At 38.8% G+C, this 19,930-nt stretch overlaps 1 protein-coding gene across 1 annotated transcript in view; it reads left to right on the top strand.

Annotated features, from left to right (window-relative positions):
- The window catches only part of LOC130921451 (potassium voltage-gated channel subfamily B member 1-like), a 127,621-nt gene extending 121,978 nt beyond the window's left edge, over positions 1–5,643 (top strand). The window contains exon 3 of the mRNA XM_057845365.1: positions 829–5,643. Within this exon, the coding sequence (XP_057701348.1) occupies positions 829–2,571 (1,743 nt within the window). The 3' untranslated portion in view covers positions 2,572–5,643. The remainder of the gene's footprint in view (positions 1–828) is intronic.
- The last annotated feature ends 14,287 nt before the right edge of the window (positions 5,644–19,930 follow it).

Genomic DNA, 19,930 nt, shown 5'->3' with positions numbered 1-19,930 from the left:
AATATTAGCCTGTGATATAAGTGTGAATATGAATAATTGTCTATTTGTGTCCTGCTATTAGCTAGTGACAACTCAATTGAAGAAAGGTACTATACAAAATGAAAATATTTTTTATATCGATTAATCTTGACAGAAATTAGATGGATGGATGATTCTGTGACTTTTTTTCAGTCAAATTGCAAATGCAGGAAGCATGTTTACTGAGAATTAACTAGATCACTTGATCGTTTGATTGACACATAATTTCAGATCAAAAACAAACAATACCAAATACAATGATGTTACCTTTTTCCAAAAGTAGAGTTAATCATAACATTCGCTGTCAAAAATATCTTAACTCCCTGTTCAACATCTACATAGTCTACATTTACAGAACATTAAAAAAAAAAAAAAAATTTTTTTAACTTTCAGAATTTTCATGAGCCTTCATTTCACATCGAATGGTTCCGGTCCAATAAAACTATCAAATTTTTATTCTTCAGTGTTACATTTTCATAACAGACATACTCTATTAATGTGTCCTCTGCAGCACATTGGAAGAACTTTTTTTCTTTTATGTAGTCTTCTGTGGAACCGGTACTTTTATAGTGTGAATGTGGAAAGAGTACATTTTAAAGCTGTAGGACAAAGCCAGAGAACCCATAAAAATACAATGAGAACATGTCAAGTCAGCTAATATTATTAATATGGGTGAAATGTTGCTCATGACAGTGGCGCACCCAAGTAATGTAATATTATTGCATTATGGGCGAAAGAGTTATAGCTTTCTTTATTGACAAGCAGGAATACATCTGGCTTCTTTCTCATTTGATTTGTGTTTATTTACAGATTCTGGCGATTATCTCCATCCTCTTCATCGTACTGTCCACCATCGCCTTGTCCCTAAACACGCTACCAGAGCTTCAAGACACCGATGAGTATGGTCAACCCACAGACAACCCTCAATTGGCCCATGTAGAGGCCATCTGCATCGCCTGGTTTACCATGGAGTACCTCCTCCGCTTTCTTTCCTCTCCCAATAAATGGAAGTTCTTCAAGGGTCCGCTCAACATCATTGATCTACTGGCCATCCTGCCCTACTACGTCACCATCTTTCTGACGGAATCCAACAAGAGCGTTCTGCAGTTCCAGAATGTCCGTCGGGTAGTGCAGATTTTCCGGATTATGCGCATTTTGCGTATTTTGAAACTGGCTCGGCACTCCACGGGTCTTCAGTCACTAGGCTTCACACTCCGAAGGAGCTACAACGAACTGGGTCTGTTGATCCTTTTTCTGGCCATGGGTATCATGATTTTCTCCAGTCTGGTGTTCTTCGCTGAGAAGGACGAAGAAGACACCAAGTTCAAAAGCATCCCGGCCTCGTTCTGGTGGGCGACGATTACAATGACAACAGTGGGATATGGAGATATCTATCCCAAAACACTCTTAGGAAAGATAGTAGGTGGGTTGTGCTGCATTGCGGGCGTGTTGGTGATTGCCCTGCCAATCCCCATCATTGTGAACAATTTCTCTGAGTTCTACAAAGAACAAAAGAGGCAGGAGAAAGCAATCAAAAGGAGGGAGGCCCTGGAGAGAGCAAAGAGAAATGGCAGCATTATCTCAATGAACATGAAGGACGCCTTTGGCCACGACATAGCGCTCATGGACATCATGGTAGAAAAAACGGATGAAAAGACAGCAAAAAAGGTTCAAGTGAATCATGTCTCTCTCAGCCCACAGAAAGGGAAGCCTCAAGTCACGTTGGAAATGAGTCCCAACAGTCCCAAGCACAACCCGGAATCGTGTCAGGCGAAGCCTTCGGGAAGCCCTCAACATCTCAGTGCTCACACTTTGGAGGAGATGTACGATAATATTGCTAAGACTCAGTCCCAGCCTGACCTCAACACCAAGGAAAAGGGGCATCTGTCTAAATCCGGGAGGCACAAAGCGGAATTTGAGATGGGAGTCGTCACGGACGTGAGGAGCATGTCCAGCATCGACAGCTTCATCACCTGTGCCACCGACTTCCCAGAGAGCTCCCGTTTTACCGTTCACGGCAGGGTCAGCACAAACCCCAGCCTGGAACCCACTTTGGAGAATGAGAATGAAGGCAGCGCTACACCCGTGACTCGAAGCAGCCCCAAGGAACTGCATTGTATCAATCCAATCAAGGGCGCCTCGGTCAGGGTTACTTTCAGAGGAGGGCGGGATTCAGGGGTGCGGGTGATCTCAGATGGCTCCTCACTCCAGAGCCCAGAGGTGTCAGTCTACACTACCGCGAGCAGCAGGACACCCAGCAAGAGTCCGGAGAACTTACCTCCACACATCTTCACATTCCACGACGCTTCCATCCACAAGTTCATCGACGCCGACACGGATGAGGAGGAGCACCTGCACGACGGATCGGTCATCAGCCCGGTACAGACACTCCTGGACAGAGCGAGTCCCGGATTTGGGCATCAGGGAGCCAACCACATGGAGGGTTTCCAGAGGAAGCTGGGGAGTAACAGCACACGTAAACGAGACAGGCAAGACAACCACATGGCTGAAGTACGGCCACTTCAGGGAGAAAAGAGTCATTCAAAAACGTAAATTTGATATGGGTGAATGCTCACAGGAAAGAGACAATGGAGAAAAAGCACAGTGAACTCTGATAAATGCGTTTGAAGGGGAGTAGGCGAAAGATACAGCACAACATACCCCTTAAAATGACTTGTGGATGATGGGATAGTTTTTGAATGTTCTGCTTACATCTTAATGTATTCACCTAGTTGAGACCTATCATGTTTGTATGAGAATTCAGTAGGATGCTGTAGGAAAAGTAATGCACTGTGATTAGCAAAAGACCATTTATAGATCATTTTAAAACTTATTTTATTGAATTAGAATATTGCCTTCACTTGCAAGTGACTCAACCAACAATTTTTTCAATTGACCTCAAAAGGAGCAACAAAATAACAGCTATTGAACACTTCTTTTGAGAAAGAAAAGACCAATGGGTGCTTCAAGCTGTTTATTGTCAGTTTCAGTGGAAGTTTAGTGTCACACTGAACATAAAACAAGAGAATTACAAGCTGTGTGTTGAAATAAGCACACAACTTTACTTTGGGTAATGTCCGCTCGCTTAAAGCGAATTTCAGAATTTTTTACATTTGGCTTAATCTTTGAGTTAGTGGGGGTTTAATTAGTTAGTGGAGCTGATTTCAACAAATTCTGTACAGTTTGTAAGTTATTTGTTAGTTTCAGGGCTCCAGAGTGGCTAAGCTAGCACGAGTCAATGGGGCCAACTTAGCATGCCAATAAGAAACAATACAGATCTACGAACAGATCCAACATTGTCAAATAAATTCAAAATGGAGATCATTGTTCCAAAACACCCATGCGGCCAAAACAATGTCACAAGAAATACTGCCGTAATTCAGTTTATTCTGCAGGACTGTTTTTTTAGATGCATAATACGACCACAATTGAGAGGTGTGCTTCAGCCACTTGTGCTCATGCTGCATTCGAGGAAGGTGGGAAGTCGGACATATCCCGCTCGGAGGGTACAGGTTGCAACCTCAAAGCGTTCCAAGCTAATCTAAACAGCAAAGATGACTGATCACGACAAGTTGTTTTTTATTTTGGCAATCAAAAGACATTTTGACCGCCAGCATAACGATCAAATAGTGGAGGCGTTCCAATGATATTATTCCAGATCGGAGGTTGGAAACTTCCCACCTTTCTCGAATGCAGCATCAGTCTGTTGAGTTAACTGACGGCCGGCAACATGGTGAAATGTGCATTTAGAGGCTGTGAAAACAAGGCAAAGGAACGTTTTCACAAATTCCCTAATAAGAACGTGGAACAATATAAAGTGGTTACTTGCTGGCTATGACATAAAAAATCAGTGGTGGAAAAAAACTGTGATATCACTCCGCCCTGCTCCTCTGCAGAGCTTCTGGATTGCAAATGTTCGACATTGACATGCAATGGTAAGTTTTGATAAAATGTATCCTGAAAAAATAGCCAACACTATTAATTGCAGGGGGTGATTTTCATGTGTGCATATGTTGTTTATTGGCATACTAAGTCGGCCCAATTGACCTGTGCTAACTTAGCCACTCCGGATACCTGAAACTAACAAATAACTAACAAACTACACACAATTTGTTGAAATCAATTCCACCGACTAACTAAACGCTCGCTAACTCGAAGATTAAGCCTGATGTCAAAAATTTTGAACTTCCCATTTAAAGGGAAAGACAACACCTAGTAAAAATTATCTTATTGTGACAGGTACTCAAAGTATTTAAGTACAGTATGTGAATTGAGAATGTATTAGACCTCTAATATTGGCGAGAATAATGTTTAAATCACATTTAAACCTAAAAAATGACACCGCTTACGAGCACTTCTGTGATGTCAATTCTACCGACGTGCATACACACTGATAGATTCGATGACATTTGCATATTATAATGGGTATTAATGCCATCACGAGAAAGGGCGGGCAATTTGGAATACTATCATTTGATTGGCTAAAATAGTACCAGCGTTGATAAACTTAAGGAACTGGTGGCGTTTTTCTCCATCATTACACTCTAGAAAAATAAATTTCTGTGTAATTTTCAATTGTTAAATAATACAAAGGTGTTTTTCCTGTTAATGCTGACACCTAGAATAAACTCGATACATACAGTATATTAGTGAATAAAATCCATTGTGGCAGTGTTTAAACCTTGAAGCAAAGGAAATTTAAACAAACAAAAGAAAAAGGCAATATTGCCTTACGTCCTGTATAGGAGTGGAAACTTCTTAGTACCTCACGATACGAGACGATTTGCGATACAAAGCTCACGATAACTATGATCTGACTATATAGCGAATAGAGGCGTGCGAAATTTCCGATTCTTAGATTATTCGCGATTCGGCCATGGAAGATTCGAGAACGATTCACAAATATCCAAATTCCGATTATTGAATTATACCAGGTAAAGCGGAAGTAAAACACAGTCAGTGCGGTCTTTGGGACGCAATGAGGAACGGACCGAGAGTAAATATCATGTTCAACTCATGCCGTTGAAAAAAAAACAATCATACCTGACTGCGGCTGACAGCCGCTCCAAACAACACCCAGTTGCTAGTTGCTACAAACATACGGCTACAGTAGATATCATATATATGTAGAACTAGATGCAAAATTACTGATGACGTCAGTGTTAGAACATGTATTATTGAACAGAGATGCGAAATGACAGACTTTCCGGCGTAAGTAAACAGCCGCCATCTTAAAGCAGTAGACCTGTCTAGAAGGCTCTGTTGTAGCGAACCTAATCAACTTTTTATCTAAAATACTCCTAAATCGGCTGAATCTTGTCTTGAATCTATATTTAAATGATGAAATAGTTTTAAAACTTTGACAAAAGTAGACAGAAGGGAAATTATGGAATAACGGGAGCAATTTTAACAACTGTAACAGTTGATTCACAACATTAAATTAAATGAATGTAGTTTAAAGCTGTTGATACAGAATAGGGACTGGAGTTTTTTATTTACTGTTATTTTTGTATATTTGTTTACTGTTATATGTTAACTTGATACTGAAATAGTAGTTTGGTTTAGCCTGAGAGGATTTTTGAACAATTTTGGAACTAATGTACAAAACATTTAAAAAAAATAATAATAAAAAAAAAGGATGGGGGTGCATCAATAATCGTTTTATAATCGAATCATAGCCTCTGAATTGTAATTGTAATCGAATCGTTGGGTGACCAAAGATTCCCAGCTCTAATAGCGAAGCAACGATTATCGATACATTGGTCAGGAAATCATTCTAGGATATTCTACAAACAACTAATAAACAGAAAAACAAGGGTCTGCTGTGAATTGGAATGAGCTATCACTTGTAGACATCCAATCCATTTGAACTGGGAGGGTGGCAGTGAATAAACATTCATTCATTCGCTGTCATCCCTCCCACTTCAAACGGATTGAACGTCTATGGCCGTCAGTGGCAGCCAATGCCAGGCAATGAGGTGATTTTGGGCCATACAAAGTCATTTATCTATTGATTTTCAGTTACTTCCTGTTGATTTTGGGGCATTTTATGGGTCACTTCCTGTTTATTTTGAGTTACAGAACAGGAAGTGACCTGGGAATCACCCAAATAAATAGGCAGTGACTCAAACTCAACAGAATATGAGCTGTAAATGCCTGTAAATGCTCTGAAAATTAGACACAATGACTGAATGCTCTGGTTTCGAATGAACGAACGTTCCCAGTCTAAATGGATTGGGCGTCGAGCACCGTCAATGGCAGCCTTAGAGTTAACTGAGGCCATGTCCACACCTAGCAGGGTTTTTTAAAACCGAGGATCCCGCCCTAATACGTTGGAAAAAATATTTGCATCCACACTTGCACGTTTGTTTAAAAGAAAAAAAAAAAACTGCCATCCGCTTTCATTCATTTGTAAGTACACTCATAACAATAAAATAAGTATCTATAATACTCATTCTTCAATAAGAAGCACAGCAAGAGTTTGTTCCAAAAAAATGGAAGCAAAAAAGCGCCTGTCTAACTTACTTCAAAAGTAAACATTGGTCTCGATCATGACCAGGGCCGGAGTGGGACTCATTTTCGGCCCTGGAATTTCATGCCTCAGACCGGCCCACTCATTTAAAATTATGTCATTATGCATACACGTGTTAAGTTCAGTGTTCTCTAAAGCCGTGTACTGTAATTCTGTGTATTCCAATTCAGTGCAGGTAATGGTTGTTTAACAAGGTGGCTCTATTTTAACAAGTGCAACACAACATATTTTGAACAAATTTAAAAATGGATTTAAAAAAAAAAAACTATATTAAATGATACATTTGAAAAATAAATTAGGCCAGTCAAACGATTAAAATTTTTGATCAAGTTAATTACAGCTTAAAAATTAATCGTAATTAATCGCAATTCAAACCATCTATAAAATGCCATATTTTTCTGTAAATTATTGTTGGAATGGAAAGATAAGACACAAGATGGATATAAACATTCAACATAAGGTACATAAGGACTGTATTTGTTTATTATAACAATAAATCAACAAGATGGCATTAACATTATGAACATTCTGTTAAAGCCATCCATGGATAGAAAGACTTGTAGTTCTTAAAAGATAAATGTTAGTACAAGTTATAGAAATTTTATATTAAAACCCCTCTTAATGTTTTCGTTTTAATAAAATTTGTAAAATTTTCAATCAAAAAATAAACTAGTAGCCCGCCATTGTTGATGTCAATAATTACTTACACAATGCTCATGGGTGCTGAATCCTATAAAATCAGTCACACCCAAGCGCCAGCAGAGGGCGGCAAAACTCCATAAAACACAATTAACAAGTGGGCATGTCATTGTACTGTCATTTAAATCTGTCTGAGCAGGGCATGTGAGTTAATTGCGTCAAATATTTTAACGTGATTCATTTAAAAAATTAATTACCGCCCGTTAACCCGATAATTTTGACAGCCCTAAAATAAATGAATCAATAAGACCTTTTCTGCAACATCAAATATTAACAAAATGAGTGCTTACAGATAAAACAAACATAGCAACATAACAATATGAAAAATAAAGAATACGTATTGCACATTGTAACAACTTCTAATGATACTATCATCCATTTTCCATTTCCACTTTAAAAACGCCACGTAAATGATTACATTAATTCTAATGTTAACTCGCTGAACGACATGGCAATCCTACCTTCCAGCTCTGCACCTGTGGTGTGTTCATTATGGCTAATGCTTGCTGCTACATATCCCTTGTGAGGTGCTACAAGAAGCCAAAGTTTCCACAATTACATATTGTCGTATCACACGGTGCAAGTTGCATTTTATTCGCCATCTGGCCTTACCACTTTCGTTGTAATCCTCTGTAGTTTGAGGCAGTAAGGTCGCTGCATGAAAAAAAATAGCTATTTTTGCGCATTTTGCCGATTCTTTCACGAGTGCTTTTCTCTTTTTAATTCTTATTTTTCAGCGCCACCCTTGCTCTTTTTATCCATCCGAGCACCGAATTAGCAGCTAATTTGGCTCAATACAGACTACAATTAGGGGGCGGAGCTGCATGCTGTATTTTTCGTCTGCACACGTGAGGATGAGTCTGAAAAAAAAAATACTTTTTTTTTTTTTTTTTTTTTTTAAGACGGCCCACAGGGACAGCGGTAACAGAATGTAAGTTATACTCAGTGACACTGTCACAAATAAATACCAAACAAAAAATGATAACAGTGTATTTTTTTTTTTTTTTTTTTTTTTAATAAAACCCGGACCGGCCCATCTGGCCGGCCGGCCCTTCTGGAATCGTCCAGAAGCTCCCGATTAGTCACTCCGGGCCTGATCATGACGTAAGGATTAAAGCTTCGGTTATCAGTGTCCACATGATGGGGCCACAAACGCAGCATTCGCACTTCTTCACTTTCCTCGTCGTGTGGATGACAGGCCAAACCGTAGAAACATTTCTTCTTTTTGCCAAATACCCTGCTACGTGTGGACATAGCCTGAGACATTATTACGGTGGAAGATCTTGGTAGCAACTTGTTGGTTCCTTTTTTTTTTTTTTTTTTTTAAACATTTACACCTTTTTAAAACGATATCTCGATTATTGGCAAGAGCATATCGATAACCTTTTGGGATACAAAGTCTTAATATATCACCATTTCGATATTTTGTCACACTCCTAGTCCTGCAAGACCTTTGCATTAAGCAATTGTTCTTACTACTGCTTATTGGGTCAGTTATAAAACTCTTCTTCATGCTCTAAATATACCTGCACTAGATCACCCTCTGGTGGCCAAGCCATGCACACCAGAAGGTGAACAATGTAAGGCCAGAAAGAGATTATTAGCATTAAATGTTTTTACTTACGACGCACATCCAGTGATGTAATGATTCTAATTCAAGGAGGCCACCGCTTCATGTGACCATATTAAAACGCAGCAATCTTTTTCGGTTATTTTTGTCAATGGAAAAAAATAACAAAACAAAAATGTTAGCCTTCTTGTTTGACAGCAAATGCTCCTAAAAGTTCAAACGAAGCATAGTGCATTACGTTTTCTACCTTTTTCCCACTAAATTCCCTTGAGAAAATGCTAAAAGGCAAGAAATGCACATTTGAACATGTTTACAATTTGTAACGCTATTTCCACCCAGTTGTCATGTACTTGTTAATGGAAAGATTATCGTAGACAAAATTTCCAGGAATTCCCTTCAATGGATCAACGTGACAATTTCAGCTGAGTTCACTGTCCAATGAAAAGGATGTTTCTTAAAGCCCCAATTAATTCATACTGTTGTCAGGTTTTCAGATAAAGGACTGTAAATCTAAGTCACTATTTTTAAAATATTTAGCCAGAAATCACACGATATATTGTATTGAGATACTTATTTTGCCTGTCCGTTTCTTTATTTATATTCTATACTTTTATACTTGTCAACGCACACAAATCCTCAAAATATGAATCTGTTTTAAAATATGAATTAACATGCTGTTATTACTATTATTATTTTCAGTTTATTTACTGCCAGAAGTTGAACATTTGAGTCTAATCTACACATTTCTCCAAAGTATTCAGCATTTAGGGATTACCTGTACATATTTTGGCATGCTTATTTTTGGACAGTGACCCAGACTTCCATTTTAGGGGAATATTTTAATGATTAAGTTAAAGAAAGGTTTAAATGTGGCATTTGTTTGTCCAAATGTACAGTATAGTTTGCCTCTTTCAGCCTCCTCCCTCAAAACTGGCCTTAGTTGACGTTGTCCGGAGTTTGTCGTTTGTGTAAGTTGAACAAATGCAACACAAATTAGTGTGTGCAACAATTATCTTTCATAAACAATGTTTCAATTGACCTATTGTTATGTCCCTGTTCTATGCCTCTTTAGTGTCGTTTTGAGCAGTGTTTCTGTGTCCGTTTGTGTTTATATTTGTTTGGACATGCAGAAAGAAAAAAAGAATGCTGCCCGACTTCCCTCCTTGTCCCCAAAAGATAGCACCTTAACATAGAAAACAAATATACATTGCTGGCCAAAAATATTTGCACCCTTGCAATACTGTCAGATAATGCTCAATTTCTACCAAAAAAATGATTGCAATTAAATGCTTTGGTAGTATATCTTTATTTATTTTGCTTGCAATGAAAAAACACAAAAGAGAATGGGAAAAAAATGAAATCATTATCATTTTACACCAAACTCCAAAAATGGGCCGGACAAAAGTATTGGTACCCTTTGAAAAATTATGTGATGCTTCTTTAATTTGTGTAAGTAACGGCACCTGTCCGTTACCTGTGGCACATAACAGGTGGTGGCAATAACTAAATCACACTTGCAGCCAGTTAAAATGGATTAAAATTGACTCGTCCTCTGTCCTGTGTCCTTGTGTGTACCACATTGAGCATGGAGAAAAGAAAGAAGCCAAAAGAACTGTCTGAGTAGTTGAAAAGCAAAACTGTGAGGAAGCATGGGCAAATTCAAGGTTACAAGTCCATCTCCAAAGACGTGTGTAACGTGGGCAGTGTCATGAATAAGAGTAAAGCCCATGGCACTGTGGCTAACCTCCCTAGATGTGGACAGAAAAGAACAATTGACGACAGATTTAAACGAAAGATTGTGTGGCTGGTGGATAAAGAACCTCGACTAACATCCAAAAAAATTCAAGCTGTCCTGCAGTCCAAAGGTAAAACAGTGTCAACCCGTACTATCCGTCGGTGTCTGGATGAAAAGGGACTCTATGGTAGGATACCCAGGAAGAGATCCACTTCTGACCCAAAACTTACCTTAGAAAGCCAAAAACATTTTGGAAGAATGTTCTCTGGTCAGATGAAACAAAAGTAGAGCTTTTTGGGGAAAGGCATTAACGTAGAGTTTACAAGGAAAAAAACAAGGCCTTCAAAGAAAAGAACACGGTCCCCATTGTCAAACATGGCGGAGGTTCCCTGATGTTTTGGGGTTGCTTTACTGCCTCTGGCACTGGACTGCTTGACCGTGTGCATGGCATTATGATGTCTGAAGACAACCAAAAATTTTGCAGCATTATGTAGGGCCCAGTGTGAGAAAGCTGGGTCTCCCTCACAGGTCATGGGTCTTCCAGCTGTACAGTGACCCACAACACACTTCAAAAAGCACTAGACAATGGTTTGAGAGAAAGTCCTAGAGCAGGGGTGTCCAAACTTTTTGCAAAGGGGGCCAGATTTGGCGTGGTAAAAATGTGGGGGGCCGACCTTGGCTGACGTCCTTTACGTAGAACAATATATTTAAGCAAAATTTAGCAAGCCATTGAGTGTGTCACATTTGCTTTATTATTTTTTTTAAATGAATATTTTCAACAATCTCGCAACTAGTCTTTGCGGCGTTCTCTTTCGACTCTTGGGCTCTTGCAAAATACTACTGCTGTGAAATTAAACTAGCTTCAAGTTGCTTCAATTTCTCGTTGCGTATCTTCCCTATAATCTTGTCGTACATGTCAGCGTGTCTTGTTTGGTAATATCGCCTCACACTGAAATCTTTAAAAACAGCGACTGTCTCTTTGCAAATGAGGCAAGACACAGTTGTTGCGTATTTTAGTGAAGAAATAGTCCAATTCCACCTATCCTTGAAGCGTCTGCCGTCACAGTCAACTTTTTTTTGTTGACTGCCGCCATTTTAGAAAATTGGAAGTAGGGGGTCACACGGAGTAATGTTGCATAGCCCTTAAATACCTGCAACATGAAGCAATTATCAGAGAATCCCAAAATTTGAAAAATAAGGTCCTAATGAAACCTTTTTTTTTTCAAATTTGTGAAAAGAAAAGTCAATGAATAGTTGTAATAAGTAGAGGTGTGCATCGGCACTGCCCTCACGATTCGATTCGATTACGATTCGGAGGGCCACGATTCGCTTCGATTCGATTCAAAGGGCCACGATTCAATTCGGTTCGATTCAGAGGGCCACGATTCGATTCGGTTCGATTCGGCAATGCATCACGATGCATTAAAGCCTGGGATGCATTAAAATGCTTAAGCAAAGCATATTTTTCGTGAATCATGAGGCAACAAAAGCGGTCAGACATTAAACAACTTTTTATAGGCTCTTGTGTCATTCCTGGTTGTAGTCAAATGAAAATAGTAATATATATAAAAATTTTAAAAAAAACATCACAGCATTTAATTAGTGCTTTGAATGGGACCAGGGCTTTTTTTTTTTTTTTTTTTTTTTTTTTTTTTACACACAGTAACAGCCTTTCATTTTTTACATACCGCATAAGTTTGGTCAAGTTTCCCACCAACCTCATAGAAGCCAAAATGTCTCCATATGCCTGCTTTCAATGTCTTTGGTGCGTCAATAATCTTTCGCGCTCCCTCTTTCTCCGCTTCAGCCATTGTTGTTATGTCTTATCTCTCTGCTTTCTCGATTGGCACTGCGCAATTGCGCATGTCTGTGACGTTACTCCCGTGAGGAAGCAGATTTGGGTTCCTCGTCCCCCCTGCATTGCTTGTACAGCAGCTCCCTCTACAGGTAAACATGAGAATAATAATACAAATGGCGAAACCAAATCCATTGCATCACCGGAAGATTTTTGAACAGACTTATATATTTTAATATGTGCTGAATCGATTCGGCTTGTTGCCCGCATCGAATCGCATCGTCCATGGCCCACATCGGGATGCATCGCTGCATCGATTATTGTTGACACCAGTAGTAATAAGCGCTCTAAAATCTTTAACCCATGATAAATCATGTTTTTTCCTTATGGAACTTGCAGATGCATGTGTTGACTTGCATCCATAATTTTTTTTTTCCAAAAAGAAATGTCAAAATTCTAAATTAATCTGAAAATCATGAAATTTTAGGTGTATCAAATGTGATACATTTGGCAATAAAGGGTTAAAGTGCTGCTGCCTTTTAGTGGGTAAATGAGGAGCAGCATTTCGTGTGTAAGCTACTTCATATGCTGGTTGCAATATTGCTGACCAATTTATTAAGTCTGTGTGCGGGCCAGATGTTATTGATTTCATGACAGAGGCTGGGGGCCGGATGAAATTGGACCAAGGGCCGCATTTGGCCCCTGGGCCGGACTTTGGACATGTCTGTCCTAGAGACTTCTAAGTGGCCAGCAATGAGTCCAGACCTGAATCCCATAGAACACCTGTGGAGACATCTGAAAATGGCAGTTTTGAGAAGGCATCCTTCAAATCTCAGAGACCTGGAGCAGTTGGCCAAAGGAGAATGGTCTAAAATTCCAGCAGAGCATTGTATGAAACTCACTGATGGATACCGGAAGCGGTTTTTCGCAGTTATTTTGTCTAAAGGTTGTGCTACCAAGTATTAGGCTGAGGGTGCCCATAATTTTGTCCGGCCCATTTTTGGAGTTTTGTGAAAAACGATAATGATTTCTTTTTTTTTTTCTTAATTCTCTTTTGTGGTTGTTCCTTGCAAGCAAAATAAATGAAGATATTACAACAAAGCATTTGTAATTGCAAACATTTTCTGAGAGAAATTGAGCATTATGTGACAGAATTGTAGTGGTACCAACACTTTTGGCCAGCAGTGTAGCTATTAACTCTTGTTTTATTCTTGTTGTTTTCAGCGTGTGTTGCAGATGGAAATTTACTAGCATTCATGCCTGCCACATCCACTGTACGTGTTCACAGAAGTAGCCAAGGACATCACAAGGCAACACTGTAATTGTGTTGTGAGGATATTGTAAAATGTATGACTTCAAAAATTAGGATATTAAAAATATATATACATATAAATCTGTTTATTGTACAAGGAAAGCAAAATAATTTATATTTTTAAGAGATTTTATAAAAGAATGGACTTATAGATATATTGTCCTAATCAGATAATTGTGTATTATTTTGCATTTGTATTTATTTGACAATATTACGCAGTATGTAATGTTTGCTTATGTCTCCTTATCTAAACTTTTTCCCTTTATCATTTGTGCAATATGAAGAACCAAAGACAACTCTCTGATAGCTCGTGAAGGTGATCACTTTGTCTGCAACATACAGTAGAATAAATGTATGACTTATTTCAGGGAGCTCAATTATTTGGGGAATGAACACATTAGAGGACTTTGCACTTTAATTTATGTCCGTGCACTTCATTTTATTAGTTTTTGACATCCAAGTACAAAGCTTAAATGACAATAATAACAGAAATGCCATGTGGTTAGGTCTTTGCCTGTAGTGTAGACAAATAGGTGTTTTCTATATGTGTACACCTAAACACAAACATCACCACCTTGAACAGCCGAGCATTAATTTGATTCTTTTTTGGGGTTTTCTTTTAAACATTGTAAACATCTCATTACGGCTTACTTACTGCAGTTAAGCACCTGTTTTAGAGTTAGTCCATATAACAAGACGTATTTACTCAACCCCTGTGGTCATGATCAATTATGAAAAAAAAAAAAAAAACTGTTCTTGTGCCTTGGCGAACAGACAAGCAAAGGCTGATGCTATCAAACTGATGTACAGCCAAACATTACAGTACGGCAGTCATTCTCAAACAGTGGGGCAGCCCCCCCATACGACCCCCCCCAGGGGGGCGCAGGGGACCTCGGGGAACATAGTTTTTTGTCGTACTAGAATAAAGTGAAATTGCACATCCACTCAGTTGATGGCAGTGGTGCTCTCATTATCAGAGTGTGTGCAGTATTTGAACCAAACAAGAGCACAAAGCAAAAAGACCGAGCTAATATTAAGAGCTAAGACGAGGAAATATGACGAAGCGTATGTGCCGTTTGGATTCACTTTTAATATAGTGGGAGACAAGGAGAGACCAATGTTTACTGTGTCTAAAAATGTTGGCAGCGGACAGCATGAAGCCAAATCAAGTGAGAACTCACTTAAAGATATTAGACCCCAATCACATTGATATACCACTTGATCTTCTCAGCAAAAACATGCCGAATATTGCTAAGAATCGTCCCGCTTTGTGAGTGTTGCATCAGTAAACCAGCTAGCACTGTTAGCATTATAGGGTGGGGCAGAGCAAATTGCTTATTTAAGTTTGACGCCCTGAAGCAATAGTTGCTCTGAGGATGGTAGGGATGGACTTATTAGAGAGGGTGGGGCCTAAAGTTTCATTCTTAACATGAGTAATTTATTTTGTGTTTATTTTTTTAGGAACCCCAGTGAGCATCATCGAGTGGATGAAGTTGGAACGCGCTTTCGCTGTTGAGGCATTTTTTTCAAGCGGTCGCTCAACCGTCGCAACACAACGTGCATTCCGTAGACGTGGTCGTGTTTCAACTCTTCATGGAGGATTCGTCTCACAGAAGGAGCAGACAACCCAAGAGCAGATGCGTGTTTGCGGGCAGACCGATGGGGAGATCTCGGATGTTTTGGGGTGTCCTTGCTGTTCGTAGGAGGCCATGTTTCTTTTTCTTTACATCACCCATTTCCCTGAAGTTGTTTACCCATGAAACAATCGACTGCTGGCCAGGAACACGACCACGGGGAGCAATATTCAAATGTCTAAGGAATGTACGTTACCTTGCGACGATTGAGCGAACGCTTGAAAAAAATGCCGCGAAAGCGCATTTCAACTACGTCCACTCCATGATGCTCACTGAGGTTCCTGAAAAATAAACATAAATAAATAACGCACGTTGAGAACCAAACTTTAAGCCCCACACTCTCAAATAAGTCCATCCCTACCATCCTCAGAGCAACCATCGCTTCAGGGCACCAAATTCAAATAAGCAAGTAGCTCTGCCACACCCTGTATAAGGTGGCATACCAAGCTGCTCAGTGCAAAATAACCCCACACTACAGTATAGCAAAGCAGCTGATACTGCCTGCAGTTAAGATACAAATTCCCTCTTTCCGATGACACTGTGTTTTTGTTCTATTAATTTTGGGGGGATTTTTTTTGGTCAAATTGCTTGGCACATTGTACCCTTTAGTTATTGTTGTCAATCAATGTGACTTAATTATTATTTATTGATTTTATTAAATTTGATTTTTCAGGATCAAATTGTCAAAAAATGTACCTTGAGTGTGTTTAGTTTGGATGTAACTCTTTTTCTTAATTCAGGCAAAGATGAATCTTAAGTCTTTTGTGTTTCAAACAAAAATGTTCAACTATAATGTTATTGTAAATTGGTCTATATTACTTTTTTATGTGAAAGGGCAATGCTATGCAGAGGTGTACATATATTTCTTTTACTTTTAATAATTTTTGAGTTTATAAAATCTATATAAATATTTATATCATATATATATCATTGGAAAGCCTAAAATCTCAATTTTCTGGGGGAGGAAAAATTTTGAACAGGAGGGCATTTAAAAAAAAAAAAAAATTAAACAGCAAAACCCTAACTGGAGGTGAGAGCACACGAGAGCATAATTAAAGACGCCATGATTTTAACGAGATATTATCGCGTACTTACCTCTTTTCGATCCAAAAACTCCATGTAGCATATATCACCGAGCGTCAAGACACAGCTGTGAATGGCCACAACTGGATTTTGGGGGGATTTTATGGGTGAAACATGGTAATATAACAAGGGTCGCGAAGCAGAAATCGCAGAGATCAAGGAGTGGTCGAGATTTTCATTTTCATATATTTACCCTTTTAAACGTTTTTTTTTTTTTTTTCTCAATTTTTCTTTGTTTGGATCGATTATTTATCATCTAAAATATTGAGGAAAATGCGACAGTAACGGAAAAAAAATAATACAATTTGGCGATAGTTATGAGGTAGATATCCGTAACTTATTTTCAGACGCCAATTTTTTCAATGTGATGTAATTTGTTTAAAAGTTTAGAATATGCGAGTGAATAATTTTTTAAAGTTTTTTTTTTTAACTAAATATTAGACATCAATTAAATATTCTAAGCTAAAAATAACAGACATTTCGAATAATAAATACGATTACTTACCTTCTTTTTATGGCAGGGTTGAAACAAAAGCGGTTGCGCAACGTCTGTAAACGGGGGTTTCCAGGGTAAAACGGACAAATTAAAAATAGTTCATGCGCCATGAATCTGCTTTGGCAGCATCTAGACATATTGTTCTATTAAACGCAGCAGTTCTTTTGGCTTAAAATACAGCAGTTTATTTTAAAGAGGGGTGCAAGAGCAGAAAATATTTTTTTCAGCCTCGTCTGCATTTTCCGCCATATATTTCCTGAGGAGGGCGTAACAGAAAGTAATTGAGAAGCACTGCAGTATGGTAAGGAGTTGAACAAACATATTTGCCATCTTACGCTGGTTAAAATAGATAAGGGGCCATCATTTGGATTTCCTCTTACACATCCAACTACAACACTCTAACGCACACCTGAAATTATCTTATACTCACTAATGAAATGTGTTTCTGTGTGAAGTCTGATCGTATTTATATAAGAGCATTTCATGTACTTTATGCAAGAGAGTGCTGTCAGTGCTGTGTGTTTGCAAAAAAGACAAAGTTTTAGCATTTCATGCTGTTGAGCAGCAAAATAACCAGTTTTTTTTTGGTTTTGTTTTTTTATGTGTTTCTCCTATGTGTGTGAGAGAGATAATCCTGAAATATGTCCCTGACTGCTCCATATAAAAATAGAGTAGGGGTAAAGAAGTAGAAACCATACAATTCCCCCAAGCCAGAAATACTCATTATTTTTGTATGCCATATGCTGTCAAAATATACTGAAAGACAAAGAAAAATAATACATGGAATAATAATGTTGAAATATTTTGAGTAAAAAGGTAACATCAGATTTTCACATTTAAATTTCAGTTGCAGTATTCATTGAGAACCCTTGTACAGCATTTTAACATTCTCACAGTAAAATGAAAGCAGCCCCAATGCCAAACAGGTGCATACTCTCTCGGTAAAGTGGACAATCACTGTTTCCATGGTGACCAAATGGCACATATTTGATGCGAGCGGGGGTCTAATTGGTAGTGACGAAGTTCTTTTACGTGACACTTGGACAAAAGCACATGTCGCTACATGTTTTTGGTGTGACGTAAATCCATTTTTCACAGCCTGTATTGAACTATAGTACAGCAATTCACCAACCAAAGGTCTACTTGGTAGTGATAGAGTTCTTCTATACATAACACTTGGACAAAAGCACAAGTCATTACATGTTTTTTGTGTGTGTGATGTAAATCCGTTTTTCATCATCTTTGTTGAAAAACACTACAGCAAACCACTAGCCAAAATAAAATAAAACAGTAAAGCAAGAATGATAACAGCACAAACACCACAAACTACCCATGTTTACCTAGCCCCATGTGGGCACTGAAGGTGAAATGGGAATGGGACTGGAACAAGTGGAGCTGTCATTCTGATTACGACTGACATTCGTGATGAGTGCAGCGCAGTATTATTTGAATCATGAGGCCACTGCTTGCACTTCTCGTGCCCTTTTGGAAACAAAGACGCGGGCCAACGCACTGTCAGTGTGAAGTATAGCTCAATAATACACACAGCACTCATGCACTCTATTTTTCATTATCAAAACTGTCCGGGTCCTGTGAGCAGAATGACGATGCAAAAATTGCCTCTGGGTCGAGACATCCTTTGTGAGGGTGTGTGATCATTCTATAAATATCATGGCAGGCATGCAACTGGACGGTCTGGGACAGCAGAGGAGGCTCGGTTACACCAATGCCTTTGGACAAAGAGTGTCATGTAGTACCATGGAACAAACTTTCCGACTGAGCTTACTATTCAACTTACAGGAAACGATCCAAGTAGGACATAATGCACATAATGGATAAAGGCCTTGAGACACATCTCTTAGTAACCAAATCCATGACACGATTATATAACATCAATCTCGCTACAGTAACAACTACAATAACACCCCGCTATTGACAAGTAATAGCTACCGAATTCTATCACGAATAAGGGAAAAAAACAGGAATGTACTGAAAAGTAGTTTAAAGCTTTTTTAAGACCACAAAATAGCCTGAAATTAACCCTTTCATGCACAATTTATGATTTTTTTTCTTCAATTATTCGATTACATTCGTATAGGACAGGAGTCTCATACTTGCGGCCCAAGGGGCCAATTGCAGCCCTCAGTACAATACGTTGCAACCACCATTTGACATCCATTTGTAGTACTAGTGTTGGTTTCCCACATTTATTTTAAGATGGACAATTAAAAATTATTATTACATTATAAATTGAAACAAACTGTAATAACATGAAAAAGACAGAAGAAGAAAGACAAATTCAAAAAGGTGTGGATGGCCCGTGTGTACTTTACTCTGGGAATTTATTCATTCTACGATTGACTGGCAACCGATTTAGGTTGTACCCTGCCTACCGCCAATAGTTGGTGGCTAGGATAGGCTCCAGCACCCCCCGTGACCCTTGTGAGGATAAGTGGCTTGGGAAATGAATGAATTTTGTTCTTTTTTGGGGGTGGGGTCATGTTTTGTTTTATAAATACAGTGGTACCTCGACATATGATCGCATCGATACACGGTCTTTTCGACATCCGTAGTAAAATTTTACCCGCCATTTGTTTCTATATCCAACGACATGCTTGAAATACGATGACACGACAGTGCCACAGACAGACGCACGGTGGATTTTCTTGAAAGAGAAATCAACAGAGGTTTCAAAAAGGTTGGCACAGGTGGTGAAACAAGAAAAAAGGTGACGCTTACCATTGAAATGAAGATGCAAATAATAAAAAAAATATGAGCGTGGGGTGCGTATCCAGGAGCCGGCTCAACAATACAGCCGTAGAATGTCTACAATCTCCACGGTCCTCCTCTAACCTCCGTTCGCCAGTTTTTATAAGTTAAGGTGACGATTACAGTATTATTGTGGTAACATCGCCAAAGAAATCACCAGCTTCGCCAGGTTTTATCATTTATTTCATAACTTGTCCAACACAACACGCCTACTGTCTGCCATGGTTGACCGTGTTCTCAACAAAACATTAAAGTAAGAGTAAACTGTCAACCGCATCGCTCCCTCG

This window comes from Corythoichthys intestinalis, chromosome 9 (assembly GCF_030265065.1).
Source record: "Corythoichthys intestinalis isolate RoL2023-P3 chromosome 9, ASM3026506v1, whole genome shotgun sequence".
Classification (NCBI taxonomy): domain Eukaryota; kingdom Metazoa; phylum Chordata; class Actinopteri; order Syngnathiformes; family Syngnathidae; genus Corythoichthys; species Corythoichthys intestinalis.
The sequence above is the reverse complement of the archived record's forward strand: the minus strand, read 5'-3'. Positions and strand labels throughout refer to the sequence as shown.